Source organism: Epinephelus lanceolatus, chromosome 21 (genome assembly GCF_041903045.1).
Source record: "Epinephelus lanceolatus isolate andai-2023 chromosome 21, ASM4190304v1, whole genome shotgun sequence".
NCBI lineage: Eukaryota > Metazoa > Chordata > Actinopteri > Perciformes > Serranidae > Epinephelus > Epinephelus lanceolatus.
The window spans coordinates 38,115,768-38,141,120 of NC_135754.1; the positions used below are offsets into that span (position 1 = coordinate 38,115,768).

General features: G+C 41.7%; 4 protein-coding genes across 5 annotated transcripts; 2 read left to right on the forward strand and 2 right to left on the reverse strand.

Annotated features, from left to right (window-relative positions):
* Positions 1 to 623: 623 nt before the first annotated feature.
* Positions 624 to 6,138, reverse strand: LOC117247597 (galanin receptor 2a). Its single transcript, XM_033612183.2, has 2 exons — positions 5,310 to 6,138; positions 624 to 3,021 (listed from the first exon to the last, which is right to left on the reverse strand). The coding sequence occupies exons 1-2, from the start codon at positions 5,648 to 5,650 to the stop codon at positions 2,382 to 2,384; spliced, it is 981 nt and encodes a 326-aa protein (XP_033468074.1). The 5' UTR covers positions 5,651 to 6,138; the 3' UTR covers positions 624 to 2,381.
* Positions 6,139 to 8,701: 2,563 nt separating this feature from the next.
* Positions 8,702 to 11,583, forward strand: LOC117247571 (DELTA-thalatoxin-Avl1a-like). The gene is made up of 3 exons (XM_033612154.2): positions 8,702 to 8,854; positions 9,215 to 9,366; positions 11,033 to 11,583. The coding sequence occupies exons 2-3, from the start codon at positions 9,263 to 9,265 to the stop codon at positions 11,460 to 11,462; spliced, it is 534 nt and encodes a 177-aa protein (XP_033468045.1). The 5' UTR covers positions 8,702 to 8,854; positions 9,215 to 9,262; the 3' UTR covers positions 11,463 to 11,583.
* Positions 11,584 to 13,058: 1,475 nt separating this feature from the next.
* Positions 13,059 to 14,210, forward strand: LOC117247565 (DELTA-stichotoxin-Hcr4a-like). Of its 2 annotated transcripts, none has more exons than XM_033612148.2 (3): positions 13,059 to 13,215; positions 13,344 to 13,467; positions 13,630 to 14,210. In XM_033612148.2, exons 2-3 carry the CDS (start codon positions 13,364 to 13,366, stop codon positions 14,078 to 14,080), a joined length of 555 nt encoding a protein of 184 aa, XP_033468039.1. In that variant the 5' UTR covers positions 13,059 to 13,215; positions 13,344 to 13,363; the 3' UTR covers positions 14,081 to 14,210. The 2 variants fall into 2 exon arrangements, with proteins under 2 accessions (XP_033468039.1, XP_033468040.1); XM_033612149.2 differs by having other exon boundaries at positions 13,123 to 13,215; positions 13,331 to 13,467.
* Positions 14,211 to 16,205: 1,995 nt separating this feature from the next.
* On the reverse strand, positions 16,206 to 23,366 carry LOC117247376 (endonuclease domain-containing 1 protein-like). The gene is made up of 2 exons (XM_033611903.2): positions 22,974 to 23,366; positions 16,206 to 17,059 (listed from the first exon to the last, which is right to left on the reverse strand). Exons 1-2 carry the CDS (start codon positions 23,253 to 23,255, stop codon positions 16,439 to 16,441), a joined length of 903 nt encoding a protein of 300 aa, XP_033467794.1. The 5' UTR covers positions 23,256 to 23,366; the 3' UTR covers positions 16,206 to 16,438.
* Between the last annotated feature and the right edge of the window lie 1,987 nt (positions 23,367 to 25,353).

Genomic DNA, 25,353 nt, shown 5'->3' on the forward strand with positions numbered 1-25,353 from the left:
AAACAAGACGGTCACAATTCTAAACTGACATCTGGTAAAATTTAAAGCACAAAATCAGTTGCTCATCATTAAAAGTGTCCATCGATGCTTTTGTTTTTCTCATTGACTGAGAGTGGAGCAGCGACTGCAAAGGTACGATCTCTCCTTACTCACCAGCCTCCGTCAGTTAAAAGACAAATGTTCGGAGGATCTGAGAGGTCGGGAGGTGGAGTAGTATCAGACCAAGATAAGGAGAAAAACTTAAATCCTTCAGTAAACAGACTTGAGGAGGTTTAGTGCAACTGATTTTTTCAAAGAAACCTTAACTCAGACTTAAGGGAAAATCTTAAGGTGCTTTGTGCAGCTGGCTTCAGGACTTTTCTGGGATTCATCTCCGATAAAATCAGATTTTAGCACAAAGTTTTTAGCAAGAAAAAAACTCTGTCTGCAGACGTTTAACATTTAACAGCATCAGAATCAAGTGACACACACACACACACACACACACACATACACACCCCTCTCTGCATTCAACACAGTCTCACAAGTCATCACATGTCTAATCTCTCTGAATGTCAAGTGTGTGTCAGACGATAGTTTATTTCCAGGCAGCATGTTGCTAAGCAGACAGAGAGGAGTCGAGTTAATAGATCATTTATTTCAACAACTCAACAACACTGTCGGCATGCAGCCAGTCACATTTCATAAATATACAACACTGATGACGATAAGTTATCATGCAGCATATTGTCAAAAGTCAAAATCACCACAGGAAACATCGAGGCATGTCGAGGTTGATGATGAATTAGTAAAACTACAAACGTATATTCTACAGATGTGTGTGTTCACTGAGGAAAGAAATTTACCATTTTTCTGAAATAACAAAATTATCTTAGAATGTTGAGAAAAGTTTTTCTTTCTCTGAGAATTTAATAAATTATTCCGTTGTTAATTTTGATTTTTTTTTGCCATGAAAACATTTCTCATAATTCAAATAATTATCTCATTATTTCATCAAAACAGATTTTTTTTAATATATAAATTATTTTTTCTTGATTGAATACATTACACTTTTGTAACATTCAGATACGTCATTGAAAATCTTTCTGGAAACTGCTGTATTCACAACACTCATGTTTCAGTCCATCATCACCTGCAGCTCCTGCGACAGTTTCAGGTCAGATTCTGGTTCCACTCACGGCCGTCATTTAATCTGAAGCTGAGGAGAGTCAGTGTTCCTGCAGACGACACTGATGACCTCTTTATCTTCATTGAAATCTCTTTTTAAAACACGTTATTTCTGACACTTTATTTTGCAGCTTTTTATTTTGTCAGAATTTAGTCTCACGTGGCCTTCACTGTGTCGAATGGAGCCTTTGTCCTGAAAGGTAAAGGTTTTCCTCCGCACATCAGTTTCTTCAGTCAATAATTTGGTGGCAGCAGCCTGTGCTGTAGACAGCTGTGGCTCACCCTGCAGCTTCTATTGTCCTGAAGTGTTCTTCATTCGCCATCGTCATCTCATTATTGTCTGTCCTTACAGAGACGTCTACTCAAGAGTCTCAATGCTGATGAAATGAATACGTTTGGGACATTATGTCAGGCTGCGTTCACACCTGCCCTGTTTGGTTCGGTTCAATCAAACTCAAATTCGTTTGCCCCCTCAGTGCAGTTCGTTTGTGCAGGTGTGAACACACCAAAACAACCAGACTGAGACCTTCTTGAAGAGGCTCCAAAGGAACTCTGGTGCGGTTGGTTTGTGGTGAGAAGGTGTTGCGACCTGGATGTGAAGCAACTGCAGTCACATGACACATTGTTTGGGTTAAACATGAGCATGTTACAGTCCTGGAGGATTATTAATGTGCACCTCCTCCTGTACTGCCTTAATATGCACATTCAGCACATCCAATGCATCAAAACATTGTTTTCTAGTTGGAGCCGCGCCTCGTTTTCAAACTGTATGCTTTGACTAAAATGAACAATGACAGCAATATAGTCCACGATGAGCAGCGCTAAAATCAACCTGCGTAGTTGTCCCTCCATTGTGACATTAGAAAGTGTCACATTTATCTTGCAAGTGTACTCTTCTTCAACGTTTGCTTTACTTCCTGGATTTTTCCCACATGGAAATTCTGACCAATCAAGAGCAGCTTTCTCACACAAGGCATTTGATCTGGTCCTCTTGTAAATGCTGCTGTGAGAACACCAACCAACTCTAGGCAATTATACAACTTTGGAACAACATGAGTCCCTGATTCAGACCAAAGGAGACCACTCTAGGGCTGACAGCAGTTTCTGGGTATGTTCATAGTTCGTAATGTTCAGTTGGACGTCTCTCCTTCAGCGTCTTCAGTTGAACGTCTCTCCTTCAGCGTCTTCAGTTGGACGTCTCTCCTTCAGCGTCTTCAGTTGGACGTCTCCATGCTGCTGACTGTGTTCACCGCCTGGATGACGTGCACCTTGTTGATCTCCCTCCTCCTCAGCGAGCAGCTGAACACCTTCCTGAAGCCTTTGCGGAAGTGCTTGGAGACGAGCGCGTAGACGATGGGGTTGAGACAGGAGTTGGTGTACGCCACCAGGTGGGAGAGGATGCGGAGGACGTAGGTGACTTGGTTGAGGGGGAAGCGTCCGAACCACATGCAGAGGATGACCAGGTGGTGGGGGAGCCAGCAGAGGCAGAAGAGAGCGGCGACAACGATGATCATCTTGGTGACTTTCCGCTTGGCTCGCCTCGACTCGGACATGTCCTCCACGGGATCCACGCTGGTCCACAGGTATCGGATGGTGCGAGCGTAGGTGAGGCCCAGCACCAGCACGGGGATGAGGTAGCCAAAGACGAAGGTGCACACGTCCATTATGATGCGTGGTTTGGACTCCCAGGCAGGAATGCACACCACAGTGCCGGCCAGGTCCATCTGGGCGTAGTAGCTGAGATACGGTCCTGAGAAAACCAAGGCCAAGGCCCAGACCAGGCAGATGGAGACCAGGGCGTTCTTGGGTGTTCTCATCTCTCTGGAGCGGAGCGGGTAGCAAATGGCTAAATACCTGTGAGAGCAGAGGGAAGACGTGAGATCGGGTCAGTCGTTACTGAAAGATGAAAACCATCTGAGTGCAGTTTGTGTTGTTGACTGAGGCTGTGTTTATTTATATCATAGACTGTATAAACATAATGGATGCAGCCACCCGGTGGTTTTTGGACTCCTGTTTTAAAGCCTCTAGTCTGGATTTTTGGCCACCGCCATCTTGGATTTTTGGAGCCAGTAGTGACCATATTTGGACAAATTGAAACAGGTTAGTTATATAAAAATTCACTCAATGTGCACTTGTCATGAACGGGGAAATTAGCTTTAATCACAGTTTCCACTGTGCGATTTTGGACTCTTCCAGACAAAAATGACCGACGTAGAAGAAACATGGCGGTATCTTTGGTCGTGGCTCTACAACGATGGTCCTACATCGCACAGTGAGACAGGTTTAAAGATGGCCATTGTCCCGGTTGATCAAAGACAGCCTGGGATAAAACTGACCAAAAGTGACCATCTCACTGTGTGACTGCTGTTACCACCTGCGTCTACTGGCAAAGAGGAAAACCTTGTGAAGCCTTGTGTGTATGATGTGTCCTCCAGCTCTGACCATGATCGCGTAAAGAAGGAAATGGAGGCGGAGCTACAGCTGCCAGGTGAGACACCTAGCAGCTAGCAAACACACACACACACACACACACATACACACACACTGCAGTATATAGAGCCCATGACATTATATCGACATTTTTCTAGACTTTTCTTTTTTTTTTTTTTTTTTTTAAACATATTTTTGGACTTTTTTTTCTGTTGTTGAAAATGTTATCAATATTTTTCCAGATATTTATTTAATATTTATCAAATGCTTCATTAACATTAAAAAAAAAATAAAATTAATTAATGTTATTTAATAATGTTTTTTGGGACATTTTTAAAAATATTTTTGAGAAATTTCATTAACATATTTCAGGACATTTTAATTGTATTTTGTGGGCATTTTATTAACTTTTTTTCCTGTGTTTTTTTGGACATTTTAATAATATTTTTTTAGAGTTTTTTTAAAATAATTTTTGACATTTTAATAATTCTGTTTTAGACTCCTTTTTAACATATTTTTGGACTTTTTTTTTTAATATTTTTGAATTTAAATATTTTTCACACATTTCATTAACATGTTTCAAGACATTTTAATAATTTTCTGACATTTTATCAACATTTTTCTAGACTTTTTTTTGTTTTTACATTTTTTCAGACATTTTAAAAATTATTTCAGGACATTTTAATTGTATTTTTTGGGACATTTTATTAACTTTTTTTCCAGGTTTTTTTTAAAGACATTTTAATAATAATTTTTCAGACTTTTTAAAATAATTTTGGACAATTTAATAATTCTGTTTTAGACTTTTTTTTTTCTTTTTTTCTTTTTTCTTTTTTTTTTTTTTACATATTTTTTGGACTTTTTTTTTTTTTTTTTTGAAAACGTTGTCAATATTTTTCCGGATATTTATTTAATATTTATCGAATGCTTCATTAACATTTTTTTAAATTTAATTGATGTTTTTTAATAATGTTTTTTTGTGGACATTTTCATAATAATTTTTTTTTACTTTTTAAAAAAAATAATTTCGGACATTTTAATAATTCCGTTTTAGACTTTTTTTCTTTCTTTCTTTTTTTTTTTTTTGTTACATATTTTTGGATTTTTTTTTTGTTGTTGAAAATGTTATCAACGTTTCTTCTGACATTTTCTTAATTTACAGAGGGAATCATGATGTATCATTTATGGTAAAAAGGCTTTTTTCATGTGAAAAGTTATGTTAAAGATAGTTTCATAAATATCTATGACTGAATTTGTGCTCATTCAAATGTGTGTGAAGTGTACTGAAGGACTGAATGACTTTAAATCTGTTCGTTTATTTTTATTTTTTATAGATTTCTGTGTTTCCCTGACAGAAACAAAACGAACACCAATATGAAAATATAGATAATTTGTAAATCTGTTTTTTTTTAAATTATTGATTTATATCATTATTATAACATGTACAACATGAGAGCAAATGAACACATATTCATTCTTATTTTTATTCTTTGGTAGTTTCTTTGCATGTTGGTGACACGTGTGTGTGTGTGTGTGTGTGTGTGTGTGTGTGTGTGTGTGTGTGTGTGTGTGTGTGCAGGACTTTGCTGAGCTGCAGTAAAAAAATTGTGACCCCCACCCCCCCCCCCCATCCCTGTGATCAATTTACCATAACGTGCATTGATTCTGCAGGTTGTGTGAGTATGAAGTTAATGACATGTGAGAGCACGCACCTGTCCAGGGACACCGCGGTCAGGGTGAAGATACTCGCGTACATGGTGAGGAAAATGATGAAGTGCACGACTTTACAGAGCACAGGACCGAACACCCACTGATCCAGGGTGTAGATGGTGGCCTGGAAGGGCACACAGAACACGATGAAGCACAGGTCTGCTATCGCGAGGTTGAGGATGAACATGTTGGTGGTCTTGGTGTTCATCTGTCCGTTACGGAACAGGACCGCGAGGACCAGAGAGTTCCCCACGGTGCCGAGCAGGAAGATGACCGCGAAGCCCAAAGAGATGACCACAGACTCCGCTCTCCAAGAGGAGGAGGTCGCCGAGGAGAGAGTCATCTTCGTGTCACAGTCATCAGTTCACACGGTCCGAAATATCTGTCCAGGAACGTTGACGCACGGCTCGTGGAGACGCGCGCCTCGTTTGCGCGCCACATTTCCATATCCAGACGCAGCGTGACAGACATCATCATCATCATCATCATCATCATCTGACTGAGATACATCAATCTGTTAAGTAGAGAGGAAGAGTTTCTCCCCATCAAACACAGACTGAGAGGAACTTGGTAGCAGGGGCGCAATCTACGGGGCCACACAGGGGACATCTCTTGTCAGATGTTTGTATTTTATAAGGTGTGGAAAATTACAAAGAGAAAGTAATTATAATAATTAAATGAAAATAATTGAGAGGATCTGTAGATGAGTTTTAGAAGTGATAACAATATCTGTTATGAGCCCATTTTACACTGACTGTTCAAAGCGGGAATATCACGCCGTTATGCACCTCGCCGTGCTGTACATGAGGTATGATCCCGGAATCAGGGGACAGAGTTGTCTCGACTTTAAGACGAGCGCTGTCGACATCACGTCCCAACCCTCACCTATGGTCATGAGCTCTGGGTAGCAGCCTCGGATAAGTGTGTGAAAATGGATGGATGGGGCTCTAGATCAGTGGTTCCCAGCTGGTCCAGATCTCTCCTTCATCGTCAGTTCAAGGTCCACACAGGTTAATATATTCGGTGTCATGTCATTGAGCTGGTTTTCTGTCTCTGTCAGGTAGCTGTCTGTTAGTCTCTCACTCTACAGCAGGAAACAGCACTTCAAAATAAAAACTCTGTGTTGGAAATTCACTGTACTTAAAAATACAATTTGTTTTTTACAAACTTTTGACCATTCAGAACCCATGACCCACTTTTGGACCCCCAGTTGGGAACCACTGGTCCAGAAAGAGAGACAGATAAAGGCTCGTTTTTGTTGTCTTGCAGGAAGCTTCATCTGTCCGTCCTGGTGTCTCTTTATTCCTCTGTCTCTTGATTCGACCACAAGATGGCGCTGATGTGGCACAAATGAACCAAGGTGAGACAGATGAGGTCTTGATTATCTGCAGGATGTTTTCTGTGTGTTGATTGAAAATGTTTCCAAAGCCTGACCTCTGTTTGTCCCCTGATGAAGACAGGAGCTGTGTGGATAAAGAAGATCTTCCTCCTTCATGAGGATCACAAGCACAAATTTAATCTCACAGATTATTTATCAAATAAGTGGAGTCCTGCGCAGACGTGGGCCTTCAGGTCGTCACCTCTTTTCATGCACGTGACGACTTCACTCATCAGGTTTCGTGTTTGCTTTTCTTTATCTTCATGTGGAGGAAAGGAAGCTGGCAAACATTAAGAGAACAGATAATTTGGGTGTTTCCATTTTGTCAAACTATGATTTAATGGAAGGAGCGTAATGAATCTAGAGTGGCTGCTCTGATGACTCTCACTCTGTAACATCCCCATGAAGACATGATCCTATAGTGCATGTTCAAGGCAAGAGGCAAATGTTTTCTTTGCACATGCTGCCAGAGTTGATATTGAAGGAAAACATTAAAGAATCTGCAGGAGAACATTTACTTTATTAAAAAAGTAGATAAAATGTACTTTAATGGATCTGAAATTTGATATCAGACTGATGAGGCGGATTAGTTTTAATCTGCAGACGTGGTAAAATCCAGACACCACAGAATTGTTCTAATGTTGATGGGAGTGGTGATGACACCGTGTCGTTCTACCGGCTGGACGAGTCAAGGCGTTGGCACAAACGTTCTGCTCTGCTGTGACAACAGATCACAGCTGTACTCGTGCACAGTGTAGAGTTGGCAGGAGATGAGGAGACAGAGATGTGTGTGTGTGTGGGGGGGGGTGCAACACATTGTGATGACATCATCATGATTTTAAACCCCTCAACCAGCTGATATTTTGCTTTTTAAAATCGCGCATGTTGGATGTGATGCAGGTTATAAACCAGCTGAGGGTTTAAAGTGTTTCTGTGGTGTTTCCTCCCGCGGTGCCAAAACATGGCTGCACACTGAGGACCATCTTGTGTCTGCAGTGAGGGAAGAAAGGCTCAAAGTCTTTACTCAATAAATACAAAGAAACAATACAACAATGTACAAACACATGAGGCCTAAATACCACATCCACAATCCTGCTAAAGTTTGAAAGAGAAAGTTCACCTGAAAAATGACAAGTTTGAATCATCGGGTTGTTTCTCTCTCGTATTTTTGCATCTCTGTGGTCATTTTCTGTCGCTTTGCTCTCATTTTGAGTGTCTCTTTGGTCATTTTGCATCTCTTTGTGGCTGTTCTGTGTTGCTTTGTAGTAATTTGCATCTCTTTGTCATTGCTCCATGTTGCTTTGTAGTCTTTTTCATCTCTGCATTCATATTGAGTTGCTCTCTGGTTGTTTTGCATCTCTGTGGTCATTTTCTGTTGCTTTGCTCTCATTTTGAGTGTCTCTTTGGTTGTTTTGCATCTCTTTGCGGTTGTGTCATTGTCTCGTTCAGTAATCCATCCATGTGCATGTATACCTGATGGTCTGAATGTTTGCTGTTCCCTCTGAATGGACAGGCGACTTGTCCAAATGTTATCCATCACTTTCTCTCAGTGCGCGCAGGAACAGGTTCCACATACAGAAGGAGCATTAAGACAATGAGAGGTCTGTTTCATCACATCGTGCTCATTCATCAGTCTTTGGCACATGAACTTTAATAAAACAACACAACATGGAAACAGTCACTTAGAAAACATCATTTATTTCCAACTGTTGGAATGTGCTCTTTGAGAGGAACCGGTTCAGGAGGTTTATGATTCATCTAAAATTAGTCACCGTCATTATCAGGTGTACCGACCGTCTGACAGGTGGGGCTGCAACTGTTCACTCCTCAAATCTCTCCAGACATCTCTGTATTTCACCCAACAACAGCCAGCCACAAAAAGTTCATGTGTTGTTCACCTTTTTTTCCATCATCAGTCTTTTAATTCACATCAGACACATCATCAATGCTTCTCCCCTCCAGTGTGTTCCCTGCAGCTCCCCTGACAGGTATAAACCGTCACACATAACTGGCATCACAGGTGAGCATTGACACACCCACTGTCGCCTCACACTGTCAGCGAGGTGTGACTCTGCCTGGGAGGGTGTGACTTCATACTTGTCTCTGAATCAAACTCTGACCTGTTTTCAGAGGACTCGCTGCCGTCCTGTGTGTGCGACATAAAATAAAGTAAGTACATTTACCTTCATATAATTCTGCAGTATTCACAGAGGATAGACCTGCTTTAAAACGTAGTGATGAAATGAGTCAGCGCTGCTCAGCAGAGATGGATGTAGCTCTTCATTTTGTGTCGAGATAAAAGTTTGCTGCTGTGATGTCATGTTTGGATGCATCGCAGGTTATATCATGTAGAACGATGGTTTGCAGCCTCTCAGCAGTTTGTGTCAGTAAAATAAATCCTATCAGGCTCAGATACATTTCTCTACCTGATTCTGTTTCATGAAGATCATTCAGAGAAGTTTCCACATAAACTACAACTTCTACTTTAACAGACATTAAAACATCTTCATCGCTTTCTGTCGTTCGCAGCTCTTTTCTTCACCTCCTGTCATCCAGCCGTCTCCAGCAGCCGCCACCATGCACGACACTGCAGAGGCCCACTCCCACACTCTCACCACCAACCGCAACTGCACCATAGAGATCACCAATGTCAGCAAGAGCTTCTGTCTCACCAACCCAAAGTAAGAATCGCTGTGCAGCCTTTTTGCAGCCAAATGTCTGAAATATACTCAAATCCATTTATGCATGACTACTGGTGGTGGAAAGTAACTAAGTACATTTACTCAAGTACAGTTTTGATGCACTTCACATGAGTATTTTCATTGTATTTGTGCTCATGGTACTTTTATACTCCAGTACATTTATTTGTTCAGGACTTGATTAAGATTTAATATAAAATTTCATATCTGATAAAATACAACTAACTGTTGAAGCTTAAACAAATGTTTTCCAATCTTTTGCGGGTCGTGACTATAGACTGTATGCACGAGGTGGACGTAGCCTCCGGGTCTGAAAAGTGAAGCCAATGCTGAAGTGCTTTTTTAAGGGATTTATTCTTGTGCGTCAGCTCTGTGCAGAACCTACGCTGTAGCCTATGCACATTTTGAGCATTTATACTTGTGTGGTGGTGTGTCTGTGTCACTCTGCAGTTACACCTCCAAAACACTAGTTGGCGGTGGGGTTTCTGTAAAATGCTGCAAAGTTTAGTTGATTCAAAACACACATTAAACACACATTGAACACACATTAAACACACATTAAACACACATTAAACATGGCTTCATAGAGACAGTTTCAAACACAAATCAGCTTCACTATAACTCGCAGCATTCACAGACAAACACTTGTCTTTATCTGGACACATTTTCCCCACAAATACAACATGCTAACGTTATTAGCACAAGCCTATGGCATTTTACATTGTATAAATTAGCCTAGCAGCTAGCAGACTTTCCCTCTACTCATATAAAACCAGAGACAACAGCAACATTTAACAAAGGTAACGTTACAAAATTCAGCTCCATTACAACTCACAAGGTTCACTGACAAAACAACTGTCTGATACTAAACACGTTTTACAAACAAATACAACATGCTAACGTTATTAGCACAAGCCTATGGCATTTTACATTGTATAAAACTTTAAATGCTATTTTTGTGGAGGCTTTATTGTCTTCACAATTTATTGTTTCTTCTGTGAAATTTAAGAAAATAAAAGTTTTGTTTCCACTGAGGGAAATGGTTTCAGCTTACAAAAACAAACAGGAAGTCTGCGCTGCTGCGAGGTGCACGTCAGGCTCTACGGCTTAGGGTATGGCATAGGCTCCACATCAATGCAGAGCCTACGCTGTAGGTACGGAGTGGTGCAGTGGTTAGCATTGTCACCTAACAGCAAGAGGATTTCCTGGTGCAAACCCAGGGTGGAGTTTGCGTGTTCTCCCTGTGTCAGCGTGGGTTTCCTCCAGGTGCTCTGACATGTTCTCCCTGTGTCAGCGTGGGTTTCCTCCAGGTGCTCCAGCTTCCTCCCACAGTCCAAAGACATGCAGGTTAATTGGTGACTCTAAATTGTCCGTAGGTGTGAATGTGAGTGTGAATGGTTGTCTGTCTCTATGTGTCAGTCCTGTGATAGTCTGGTGACCTGTCCAGGGTGAACCCTGCCTCTCACCCAGTGTCAGCTGGGATAGGCTCCACCCCCCCATGACACCTAACATGATAAGCAGTTACAGAAAATGAATGAATGAAAATGAAAACGTTTTTGACATTGTGGTATTAGTATTTCAATTGAGGAGAGGATCTGAGTACTTCTTCCACCACTCATAACTGCATCTACCCCCTTCTACCCTGCAGGGTGCACATGGAAAGTGGCTTCGTCTACAACCCCCCGCAGCCAACCCTGCGCCCCACTATGACCGAGGTGTGCTCTTTCATCAAGGACGACAACACGGCATCAGGTGCTGTGGGCGTCATGACCTACGAGCTGTTCCACATGCAGAGCCGCCAGTGCAGCGAGTTGATCGCCATCATGTTCTCGGTGCCATTTGACTACAACTTCTACAAGAACTGGCTGGGGCTGGGCATCTTTGAGCACACGAAACCCTGCGATGACAAGCTGTTCGATCTCATGTACAATGACAAGGAATGCGTCAACTTTCAGCGGCATGAGGCCAACGGCTCAGGGGTGGTGTTTAAGGGGAAGTTTTTGGAAGTGAGGGGCTGCATGTCCGATGAGGGCAAGGCCATCATTAAGCTGGAGCTGTATGACAAGATGCCCCATTGAGCCTGGAATGAATGCTTTGGTGTAAAATAAAAAAAAGATGCATAGTCCTAAAAACCTACATACAACATGTCTGTCATACGTGTCATGTACGGGTGCTTTAAATAAACAATAAACAATCTCACACATTTCTTGTCTTTGACTTTTTTATGCCTCTGTGCCGGCGATAGCTGTGACCAGAGGCGTTAGTTCTTTGGGTTGTCATCTGTCAATCCCATTCTCATGAATCTCAAAAGCACATTAAGGGAATTTCTTTAAATCTGGCACAAACGCTAACTTGGTCTCTGTAATGCACTGATTAGATTTTGGTGGTGAAAGGTCAAGGTCATTGTGAACTTGCATCCTTCTAATTGTTGTGATCCCGATATCTCAAGAACAGCTTGAGGGAAATTCTGCAAATGTGGCACAAACGTTCACTCAGACTCGGCAATGAATTTGGTGGTCATAGGTCAAAGGTAAAGGTCACTGTGACAACACATTGAGGCAATTTATTCAAATTTGACATGAATGTTCACTTGGACTCAGCATTGAACTGATTAGAATTTGGTGGTCAAAGGTCAACGTCACTGTGACCTTGTGTCTGTCTCATTCCCAAGGAGGCGATATCACAATTAAACTTTGAGGGATTTTTTTTTTTTTAAATTTGGCAGAAATGTTCACTTGTACTCAAGAATGAACTGATTAGATTTTGATGGTCACAGGTCAAAGGTCACTGTGACCTCACAAAATATGTTTTTGACTGTAACTCAAGAATTCATGCGCTAACTAGAGCACTCGGAAAGTGCAGACCTCCGCCAAGCAGCTCGGATTTCCCACCATTTTATTATCATCTGTTCCTTGTCCCATTATAAACCTTTCCTGAAAATTTCATCAAAATCCGTTCAGAACTTTTTGAGTTATTTTGCAGACAAACACCGGCGAAAACATAACCTCCTTGGCAGAGGTAATTATGACACAATGTTACAGAAATGTCTAATAGGATAAACTGATGATGATATAACATGATGACATTTTATATCCAAAAGGTCAAGGGGTCAGCTTCACTTCTATCTTGTGTTGCTTGTGTGGAGTTTGTATGGTTGTGTGTGACGGAGGATTTTGTTTTTGCCACTTGCTGTCAGGAATGTTTTCTGTGTTTCATTGTGCTTATTTAAATGTAACATGCCCTTTTGCCATTGTGCTCTGTGGGAGAGTCAGGAGAGGAATAAATGGAGATCGCCTTCAAAAATATCCACGGTCTGGGCCTCATATATGTACACAACACAGACATCACTAGAGTCCACCAGTCACACTTAATTTGAGTCATCACACATGAACATTTGCACACAGTAACAAAGGTTAAAGTGAATAAAAATGATGCGAATCATTTGGAGTAAAAGTATTAGAATAAACAGTCTCATGCAGACAGTAGAAACAGCAGAGACAAAAGGTGTGGCACAAAGGCAAACACTGAGCTCTGACACTGTGTCACGAAAGGTCGAACAAACCGGCTTGTGGCTTGGCAAAAATAAAGACACTGTGAAAACACAAAAATACCACAGCAATGTCCTTATCGTTGGCTACGCCCTGTCTTCACGCCTCCGTATGCAGAACATACCTCAGGGGAAGACTGCGAGAAACATGGGAGTAGGTGTGTGTGGGTGGAGACAGTTTTGGGATGGGCTTAAGGTGCCACACATTCCCCAACAAGAATGATCTGAAGAGTGAGCCCAGTCTGGCATCGCTCAAATGAGCAGCGCACCCGTGATCTGAACAGGTAAGCCAGATTATTTCTCTGCTGTGTTTGGAGGTTTACTGACAAATATTGTTCAGTAAGTTGTGTATCTTTTATCATAGCAACTATTAACATAAGGATATTTATATTAATACAGTGTTTTGTTGCAGACTTCACCAGCAGCAGCAACATGAGTGAATCAGCAGAAGCTTTGGCTGCGAACCTCAAAAGCCGAAGAAATGTCACCATTGAGATCACCAACCTCTCCAGCAACTATTGCCTCATTGACCCAAAGTAAGTGCAACACTTAAAGACAGTATTGCCAAAAAAATAGAGTGTGTGTCAATTTCAGTTGCACGGATAAATTGAGGTTCAAATACAAGCACAGCTACATCAGTTCATTACTCGCAGTCACTCTTATTCCCTCTCTGCTTTTTCTCTGCCTTTCAAAAAAAGGGTTTTCCTGGACAATGGCCACGTCCACAGCCCACCCCAGCCCACTGTGCGCTCTATGAAAACTGAAGTGTGCAATTTCTCCAAGGGCAGCGGCAAAACCTCCGGCGCAGTGGGCGTCCTGACCTACGACCTGTATCATCAGCAACATGGTGTCACAGAGAAAATGGCGATAATGTTCTCTGTGCCCTACGACTATAACATCTACCAAAACTGGGCAGGCTTGGGAATCTATGAGAGAGATCGAGAGTGCAATGAGGCGCTGTACAAAGAGATGTACTATGAGAAAGAGCAGAAGTGCTTTCTGAGGGATGAGGCCAAAGGCAATGGCTTCACGTATGTGGGCAGGAACTTGGACATCAAGGGTATCATGTCCCCGATGGGCAGGGCTATCATGAAGGTGGAGGTGTGGGACAAGCTCTTCACTCCTCCATCAGGGCAAAGTCCGTATTAAGTGATTCATTTTTGACAAAATAATCCAGTTTGGCATGCCAGTGTGTAGTGCTCGATATGTTTAGCCCATTGTGCACCTGTACTGACTGTACCGTGTGTTCATGCAATAAATCCAGTCTGATATGAACAAACTTGTGTCTGAGTGATCGTTACAGAAACATACAAAACCAAAAAGTCTTGGTAAAACATCTGTCGAGTCCAACTGGTGGAACAAGTTCATGTTTGACTAAATGAGTTATCTTATGCTATTCATTAACATGTGTTTATTTTTCATTTGAAGCACAAATATAACTTCTTCTTATTTTATACATGTTCAGAAAACGTCCATCAGCTGAGCCTGTGTAAATTGATGTGATACAAAAAGACTTAAGTGTTTTTTCTGTGTCAAATATAGAATAAAACGTCATTTACATTATGTAGTAAATAATAAGACAAAAACACAAATTGATGTCAAAGATAATGAGGTCTGGTGTATCTTTGAAATACAGACGAATTCTGTTGAGCAGAGGATGCAACTCATATACATGTATTGCACAAGGTCACCATCTAGTGGTCAATGTATGCATCTTCAGGAATACCATAACACAAATAATACTGTATATTCATGTACATCCCCAACTCCAAAAAAGTTGGGACATTGTGTAAAATGTAAATAAAAACAGAGTGCAATGATTTGTGAATCATTTTTGACCCATATTCAAATGAATGCAGCCCAAAGACAAGATATTTAATGTTCAAACTTTATTTGTTTTTGTAAAATATACACTTATTCTGAATTTTATGCTGCGACACATTCCAAAAAAGTTGTGACAGAGTTGTTGAATGCTCAAAAAACACCTGTTGGAACATTCCACAGGGAACAGGTGTAAATTTATATTTAATGGACAGATATGATGTTCCAAAAAGTCAAACTCTTCCTTTAAAACAAGCTGTTTGTGCGTTTCATCTCAACGAAACCTGAGGTCTTATGTCAGGGGCCAGGCTATGGTCTTTATACTAAGCTAAGCTAAGCTAAGCTAAGATAACAGTCTCATGTCCCCAAATCTATATTTAATGGACAAATCTGACTCTCTGCAAGAAAATAAATACCTTTTTTTCTCCAAAATTCATACTCTTCCTTTAAAACAAGCTGTATTTGTGTGTTTAATCCTAACGAAACCTGAGGTGTAAAAACAACCAGTAGGCTAACTGTTAATGGTAGCAGCCAGGCTATGGTCTTTATGCTAAGCTAAGCCAACCACCTTTGTATTTACCAGACAGATGGTATCAATTTTCCCGCTGACTCACGGCAAGAAAATAAAAAGTCAAACTCTTCCTTAAAAACAAGCTGTATTTGTTTGTGTGTGTTTAATCCATACGAAACCTGGGGTTTAATGGGAGGGGCCAGGCAATGGTCTTTATGCTAAGCTAAGCTCATCTCATCTCATGGCTCAACCTTCATATTTAACAGTCTTCTCTTTGACTCTCAGCAAGAAAATAAGTCAGACTCTTCCTTAAAAACAAGTAGGTAGGCTTACTGTTTTACGGCAGGGGCCCGGCAATGGTCCTTATGCTAAGCTAAGCTAACTACCTTATGGCTCCACCTTTGTATTAACCAGACAGATGGTATCAATCTTCCCTTTGACGCTTAAAAAAACTTTGTTTGTGTGTGTTTACTCTGTATGAAAACTGAGGTGTAAAAACAACAACAAGTTATGGCGGGGGCCAGGCTCGGGCCTTAATGCTAAGCTATGCTAAGCTAACAGTGTCATGTCTTCAAATGTATATTTTTTGGACAGATGTGACTCTCAGCAGGAAAATAAACACCTTTTTTTTCTCCAAAAAGTCAAACTCTTCCTCTAAAACAAGCTGTATTTGTGTGTGTGTTTAATCCATACGAAACCTGGGGTTTTATGGGAGGGGCCAGGCTGTGGTCTTTATGCTAAGCTAAGCTAACTGCCTTTTGGCTTCACCTTTATATTTAACAGACAGATAATATCCGTCTTCTTGTTGACTCATGGCAAGAAAATAAAAAGTCAAACTCTTCCTTTAAAACAAGCTTCATTTGTTTGTTATTAGCCCCAAAATAAATTCAGGGCAAACGTCGCACATCAGTGGTTAAAACCCCCCAGCAACATAAGAATCACTGTCTTGATCAATGAAACCTTTATAAGAGGCTTTTTATGCAGCAATAAATCAGCAGATTTGTCAGTCCATTAACTGTCAAAATAATTAATTCTTCCTTTCTTCTTCTTCTCGTCTTTAAAGGGAAACAAACACATCACAGTATTTTAAAGTCAGGGTTGGTTTCCTTTAACCATGACCACCACAGTCTTTCCCAGACTTAACCAAATAGGCTTTGTGCCTCAGACCTGCAGGATCAGTCCGACCCGGAGCACTGCTCATAGAAAACACTGACAACCGTCCCGAACCTGTCCCTCAGATACATCTCAAGTGTATCCAGTGGCATCTGTCTCACATCGTATCCTCTGAACTGTTTCTTTGCCGTCTGGCTCACCGGCACAATCTCCTCCGTGCTGTTGCGGTCGTTGCGGCCGATAGCTGCGTACGTGGGAAAAGCATCCTTCAGTTCTTCTGGAAGACTGTTGTTGTAGTTTGGACAGCAGTAGGCTGACCACATGTACTCAGGCACAGCCACGCGGTGATTCTTGAGCCAGTGTTCGTCGCTCTGGTAAGGGATGATACCAGTAACTACGTAAGCCTCTCCGAGACAGTAGGCCGATAAGGTTTTGTTGATGGTCTGCTCCAGGTCCTCCCAGGGCCCGTCATTAGAGCCGGCCTTCTGGGGAACCACGTTGGTGAGGGTGAAGGTGGCGGAGCGGTCCTCGTGGCTCTGGTGGTGGAGGCTGGGGTCCAAGTGGCCACGAGAATAGGTGGAGTTAGTGTAGTCCAGCTCCACCCCCTGGCTCTCCACCACGTTCTGGTCTACAGGGCCTGGAGGGAACGGGATCATGTTTCCATCAGCTCCTGGGTAGGCTAACTGTTTATTGGAGGGGTGGAAGGAAGACATGATTAAAAGTAATGAATGAAGCTGCTTTTACTTTGTGGACAAAAGTATGTGGACATCTCCAAGAGTCTACAGCCATGCTAACAGCTCCTTGCACTCAGGCACATTGGTGACTTGAGCTAAATGCTAATGTCAGCATGCTAACATGCTCAAAATAACGATGCTAACATGCTGATGTTAAGGAGGTGTAATGTTTACCATGTCAGGTGTTCTCCTCACCGATTGTGCTTATACCAGTGTTTATTTCATTGACCAAAACTATGACGAATTTTTTTTGTCAGCGACCTTTTGTCCATGACGAAAACGAGCCAATGACGAGCTAAAAATAGATCTCGATGATAAAAACTAAGACAAAATCTATGTTTCATTTTCCTTGACAAGATGTGAGGAAAATGTTAGCAGTGGACTATTGGACATTGAAAGCTGAAAACAGCTGCATGAGTGACAGGCTGGTAAACTCCAGTAAATAGTCTGTGCCAGGATGTTTTGTTAGCCTCTGAACGGCAGTGGAGCCAGAGGCTGTCGGACCGCTGGAACTAAATTGTGACTAAAACTAACAAGAATTTTCATCACAACTCTGAGACTGAATCTAAAACAGCTGAGAACGATGGATCATGAATTCAATCCATCCAGTCGTTTTCGAGAGATTTCAGTCTGGACTGAAGCAGTGAGCTAAAGACATGGCTGGAGTCATAATTCCTCCAACATAACCAATTTCTAACTGGCAATCAGAAGCGATACAATTTCTCTTTGATATCCTAAAGTGTATTTATTAATTGACCCTAAAACTACGATTAAATGCCTCGTCATTAGAGGCCTGGTCCCGTTCTTTTTTTTTTTCATAGAAGTTCCTCGGCTGTATAAAATCAGGTTGTTGGCTTCCTCAAATTCCTTCTTACTCTGTAAGTTATTCATATTCCTTTGTTCTGTAAGTGTCCTCAGATCAAAAGGAAAATATAATGCGCTGTCTGTCTGAGCTGGATCAAATGAACAATTCATAATTGATATATTATGTGAAGCCTGATTATCAAACAAGTGATATTCATACTGGTTTAAATCAACAATTTGATTGTATTTCCTGATTTTTGCAGAGCAACAGTTTTGTGTGAAAGAGTTAAAGGCCTGTCCCAGATATAGGTCTGTTGACTTCAGTGATTAAAGCAAATAATAGCCCAACTGAATCATCTTTTCTGTACGCTTGCTATAGTTTAAAGGCCAGTGGTGTAGTGGAGGGTATACTCAGGTATACGGGGTATACCCACTTCTTTTTCTATCCAGTTACAGTATGCCCACCTATCAGCCAAAAAGCCATTGTAATATAAAGGAGAGTATACCTACTTCCTCATCGGTAACCTACCTATGTACAGAGTTTCAACTATGTGGGAGCCAGTGGGAACTGAGCTCCCATAAAGAGGACATTAGCTCCCATGAAAGCTGTAAAACCATACATCTGTGGGGGTCTCTAACAAAACATTAACAACCACTATTTTATCACAAATTATGTATTTTTCAGTGTAATGAGTATCATTTAAGTTAGTGAGATAAATAACTAGTCCAAAATAAACAAATGTTTTCCAAAAGAACGACGATATTCTCCCGTGAATGACAGGCCTTTGGCTGCAATTACGGCGCCAAGACACCATGGGGCACTGTAGAATAGGCTACTGTTCTACTATGAGTTGACTTTGACAGCATGGGAACACTGACGTTACATAAAAAAAAACGCATGACTTATCATCAAGCGAGTTTGCCTGTATTTCCAAGCTATAGCTATGTCATGCTGCCGAAAAAAAGGCTGCTTCAAGGTTTGAGTCTTGAACATTTTGTTTTTTTTCTCAAAAAACCCACAAGTGAAGAACCTGTTACGGCTAACGATAGCCAACACCAATGTTAGCTCGGCTGCTAACGTTGCTGAGGACTCTACCAGGCCTGAATGTGAGACCACACGTGGTAACGTTAGGCCTACTGTGGCAGCCACAGACAGTTCCGAAGAGGAGCAAGATGAAGATCAAGCTCGTGGGGCTGAACGACCGCCACAGAACGGGTCCATGTCATTGTTCCGACAGCCCATTGGTCCGGCATCCCATTAGTCCAACGGTCCGCGGTGCTGAACGGCTCCCGGCGGGCATATTTCTACCTTGATATTGCGCCACGATCGGCTCTGGGTCAGCTGGGAAAGGCTTGAGGCGGAGCAGGCTCACAGCTTATGTGTTTGCCACTTTCTTTTTCATTTTAACCCACACCATGATCTTTTCCTAACCCTAACCCTAACCAAGTGGTTTTTGTGCCTAAACCTAACCAGACCTTAACCACAGGGCATCATGGTGATTTCGGAACAACGGGACTTCGGAACAATGGGTTTAATATGGTCGGAACAATGGGCAGTTCCCCACAGAACTGGGGAGAGGACCAGTGGAGATCCTGGAAGGAAAGATACCCCTGGCTGTTTTCAAAGGAAGGTGGTGAAATACGGCTGATTAAAAATTGTAAGTCCCATTGCTGTGTGGGCATGAATTGAGTTATTTTGCACTGTTATTTTGGAGACCCCCACGAAGCTCAGTTTATAGTTCGAACCCTGCCTATGTAGCAGTACACCCACATCATCAACTACCACTACACCACTGTTGAAGGCTGTTTTGAAACCTTCAGCATACCGCCTGGAAAATAATTATAGCTGAGTGATAATAATAATAATCCCTCCTTTTTTATTGTAATCTGATATTTTTTTGCATTTATTATTTATTTATTTGTTCGCTGTTGATCTTTAAAAGAACCAGAATCAGATGAGTACTTTGCTTGTAACTGTTCTGTAGAATATGGTGATTAAACTTCAGGAAAGATACTAAACACAGCCCTGGTTACGAACAGAGGAAGAAATGTTAATGCTGCTGCTTACAGTTATATTTTTAGTGTATTTTCAGAGCTCAACCTCATCCAACACCTCACAATAGCTCCGCCAACTCTGAGCCAGACCTCACAGATATTTATAGCAGCAGACCGCTTCCTAATTACCACTTAATCACATGAGGAAGTATTGTTTGGCTGTCCGCATACTTTTGGCCATGTAGCGTACCAGATGAGTTTACACGATTATCAAATTTAAATGCATGAGCAGCACAGTGTTCTTTGGGCCGTGGAGAGATGATAGACCATAAACACACAGATGAGGAAGTTCTCCTTCATTTCCTCATTTCTTGTTATTTGATGTCAGCGCTCTGAGAGCGTCTCACTGTGCCAGATGTTATATCACTGATGCTAAACTGGAAACTGGAACTCCTTTATAAAGTTTATCTTTTTTTAACATGTTGAAGAATTCTTGTTTCAGTGCAAACATGCTGTGTAAAAAAGACAAAGTGACACAAACTGTTAAAGGAGCCGTGTGTTCAGGGGGATTTAGTGAGGACTGCAGATTGCAACCAGCTGAAACTTCTCCTGGTTAGAATTCCTTCAGTGTTCACTGTTCAGGAGGTTTTTACCAGGAGCTGAATTATCCACAGAGGTTTCCTCCTCTCCAAAACAAACAGACCAGCTGATTAAAGCTGGTAAATAAATCAATTTCAAGTTACAAATCAGTGTTTCCTTTGTGCTGTTTGGCATGTGAGATTTGTTCTGCTAGCCTGGTGTAGCAGATAGAAAAATTACTGGAAATACCACATCTCAAGCGAGAAAAGTGTCTCCTTTGGATAAAGTTGTGTGGTAACGTTAGACCACAACATCAACTCAACGTGAATAAGATTAACAATGATGTCTACATCTGTTCTAAGGTAAGTCAACATTGTGTTTGAGGCAACATATTGTCACTTTGCTGGAAAGAAATATAAAGTTATCTTTAACATCTCTAGCTAACGTTAGCTAAAGTTAGCCTAACGTTAGCTCCTAGCTGCGTTGTTCATCATGTCACCTTGTTTGCTGGGAGTTCATTAGCCTATTTTGTTCTAGTTTTGTACTTTGGTGATCGTACATCATTGTTAGCTGTTGTCCAAAGGGCTCTAGTTAAGCTAACGTTAACTTCTGGAGCTTAGCTTCATTAACTTATCTGTAATGGCAGAGATAACAAAGGTTGGCAAACGTTATGCTGAATGATTCAGTGTAAATACTGTAGCACCAAACTAACGCAGAGACACTCTTGGTAAAGATGGTAAAAAGGCCGTTATCCTTTTCTCATATTCTGAGCCAAAAACCTTAACTTCAGTGGCACTTTAACTTGTTGTCTTTGATGGTGACGGCAACCAGATGCGGTTCACAAGCGTACACTGTGACCTGTAAATTTTGGCTTGTAATTTAAGCTTTTCATCGACCTTCTCAACAATAAAATGATGAATATATCCCTCCAATGCGTAGTTTAGGCCCTTTTGGTTACTTCTCAATGACATCTGATCGTTATGTCTCCAAAAATCATCAGTCGCCTCCTGTGAAATGCCGTGTACTGTGACACCTGCCATAGCGCCGCTCACTGAATGTTGATAGTTTGTCCGAGTGAGTGGAGGGGGGCGTGGCTTAGCCATAGGTCAATTGTTTGTGTGAGTAGACGTGCCGCACTGCCTCCAGCTTCTCGTTAGTCTGCAGTGAACTCAAGAGGAAAATATTCATAGGAGCGCAATTACAAACAGAGAATTATACCTTCTGATGTTGATTTAAGTGCACAGAGCAGCTTATTAACGTAGAATATCATCAGAGTAGAGTCTTTGCATGGGATACATGTTAAAGCTTGTCTTTTTCTCATGTTAGGTGTGTTGTTGTGAAGATAGAATACACACAACAGTGTTTTGCTCTGTGTGGACTCATAACAGGAACTAACCTGAGTTTGACACGAGAACACAACACAGTGTGGTCGGGATCTGCAGACCACTAGCATCTGCTAATGTGCGCTCACCTTTTTTCTGATCCAGACCTTTAGGAGGTTTTTCTTACCCTGAGCCTTTTTATCCTCTTCCTCTCCGAAACAAACGCACCCGGTGATATAAACCAATAGAAACACTGAATAAAGCAGTTTCACAGTTTTTAAAAAATCAGTGTTTTCCAACAATCTCATCACAGAAGGGATGCAAGTCATGGTGGCTGACACAAAAAAGGGAAACGTAAATGTCTCTATTAAGAGCCAGTGTTTGGTTTGTCCATTCTGGGCTACTGTAGAAACATGGTGGTGCAACATGGTGATCTCTGTGTACGAGGACCTGCTCCCTTTGTAGATATAAACGGCTCATTCTTAGTTAACAAAACACAATGATTCTTATTTTAAGGTAATTATACGCTGAAGAAACAAAATTATTTTATATATTCCATTTCTGCCAGTATGTCCCCCTAAATCCTACAGTCCTGTTTTCAGCTTTGTGACGATGCATTTTCCAGGAGGCTTTGTAAAGAGTCTGTTTTCATTATTAACTTCAATTTATAGCCCGGGCTATTGTTTGCTTAAATCACTGAGCTTACATTTAGGACAGGCGTCTATACGAGACAGCTACAATGTGTAGCATCTCCATATCGATAAAAGTTTAAAAACTTACATTTGTATGGGTGATCAGAGCAGCTAACTATAATGTTATATAATGTTAGCTCCTGCGGGTAGCAAACCACCCTGTTTTATACATCCAAAGAATATTTATATAAATGAACTGTTTGGCAACCAGACCAGGCCTCTAATTGAGACAGGCATTTATTTGTCAAAATGTGTAGCCACACCAGGCCAGTAAAAGAGACTAGGCGTTTAATTGGCAGTAGCTTTTATTTGAAGTTTTACAGTAGTTTAAGACGTAGCAGAGTTTCCTCACGCACAAAGAAACGCTTCAGTTGATCATAAACATTTAAAGTGACATGTCTTTAATACTTATTTTTATGTGTCCCTAACATTACAGTTTCAAATCTTTAAATCAACTCAATATTTTCTCACCTGTGGTTCAAACTTCCAACACGCGGTGGGTCTCCTTCCCTCTGGGACAGAGTACAAATAGGCCGAGAACCATGGGGAGCGGCGCGGTCGACTGTACAGCGTGGCAAAGCGGTACTGATTGTTAAAACGCTGGCAGATTGGCGTCCCAGTCAGACCTTTAGGAGGCCACGACTTATAGAAGAACTGCAGACATGGAGTGAAATCCCCAACATCAGCTGCACACATGCACCACCCTCCAGTGAAGACCAAGACGAGCGCAGCCTGAGTGCTGAAACATGACATGTTGACAAGTGACGGTCAGTGGTGAAATCCAGAGGCGATGAAACCAAAGTTGTGTCATGCCTTCACACAGACTCTCAGTGAAATGCAGGCTCGATTAATGGAGAGACGTTCTCCTTTTCATTAACACGTGACTTCTGAGTGAAAGCAGAACAACTGGTTCAACATTAGTTTCAGTCATCCATTTTCTACGAGGAAGAAATCTGCTGAATCTGCTGTGACTGTTGCACCTCAGTAAACTTCACTTACAACCAGACTCACAAACTTCCTCCTACGTACGAAGAGTTGAGCTCAGAGGCAATAAAACTATAATTACTTTACTCTACAGCAGCAAAACTGATGTGTTACACTAAACCAGGATTCATCCACCACTGAAAATAGTCCCCAACAAATGCTCTGTTTCCTTCTGTTTGAGGGACATTTGCTGAAAACTGCAGCAACCAGCTGTTTTCAGAAATTCACAGACAGAATAGAGAAATGAGAGACAGATAGATGAAGACATTGTTCGTTTCAGTGTCTTCATGAAATGTGCTGACAACAAGAAAAATGTTTTAAAAAAAAACCCAAAACCCTTATCCCTTAAATTCAGAAATCAGTTGATGCTGAAAACATTTTTCTGTTTAAAACAGTGTAAAGTACCTGGAGAAAAGCACCTAAATGTCCCAACCAGTCACAGAGGAGGAAAAAAACCCACTAAAAGTAAGACTTCAGATGTGTAAAACTAAAGGTACTTTCCCAACACAGACACAAGACCACCATCAAACTTTATTTAATGCAGTTGTTTTTTGGAAAACAAAGCAAAACATCAGATTGGATAAATAATCAGCTCACAGGGAATATTTAAGTTTGAAAAAAATGGCAGCCCTGCTTTGTGCAATTTACGCTCACCGGCCACTTCATTAGGTACACCTGTTCAACTGCTTCTTAATGCAATCAGCCAATCAGGTGTCAGCAGCTCAATGCATTTAGTCATGTAGACATGGTGAAGACGAGCTGCTGAAGTTCAAACGGAGCATCAGAATGATGAAGAAAGGTGATTGAAGTGACTTTGAACGTGGCATGGTTGTTGGTGCCAGAGGTCAGAGGAGAATGGCCAGACTGGTTCAAGATGATAGAAAGGCAACAGGAAGTCAAATAAGCACTGGTTCCAACCAAGGTGTGCAGAAGAGCATCTCTGAAGTAACAACACCTTGTCCAACCTTGAAGCAGATGGGCTACAGCAGCAGAAGACCACACCAGGTGCCACTCCTGTCAGCTAACAACAGGAAACTGAGGCTACAATTCACACGGGCTCACCAAAACTTTTACTTTTCATTGCAACATATGCAGTCGAGAGGTGGTGAGAGGCAGAGGTTGATAAGTCGAGGCCCCGACCACCTAGTTATGTTTTATTTATTTTTGGAATTTTCAGGAGACTGGCATTTTGGGATCGTATTAATTAAAAGCAGTGACAAGAAGACTAAAGGCCCTGACACACCAAGCCAACGGTCAGCTGTCGACCAAAGTCGGGCCGTCGGTGAGCGTCTGTCGCCCTAGTTTTTGCGGTGTGTCCCACACCATCGGAACTTTGGTGTCGGCGGTTTTTCAGCCGATTGAGCATGTTGAATCGGAGGCGGAGCTTGTTGGTGAGAGAAATCACTCTGATTGGCTGTTCAGGTTTTATTTCTTCGCCCCTGTAGCGAGTGAATCTGCCTGTAGTGAAACCGGGGCTAACCGGTGCTTCCTCCTCAGGCTCCACTTCACTCAGCTGCCCCACAGACCCGCTGCTTCTTCACACTTTAACCTGAATAACAAACTGTTTGGATCCAACCGGAGCACCGAGCCCTGGTTTGTTATTCAGGTTAAAGTGGGAAGAAGCAGCGGGTTTATCGGGCAGCTGAGTGAAGTGGAGCCTGAGGAGGAAACACCGGGACCGTCTGGATGTAATAGTCCGTGGAGGTGCTGCGGTGCTCGGCTGCACAGATAGGAAACCCCTCGGCTGACAGGATGTACCACTCTCTCACTCCGCTACTTTGTTTATCTCATGCATTCCTCGGACTTCCGGTTTCCCTTTTTGCATTATTTCCTCTCACACAGGCGCAGAACGTACGTCCTACTTGGC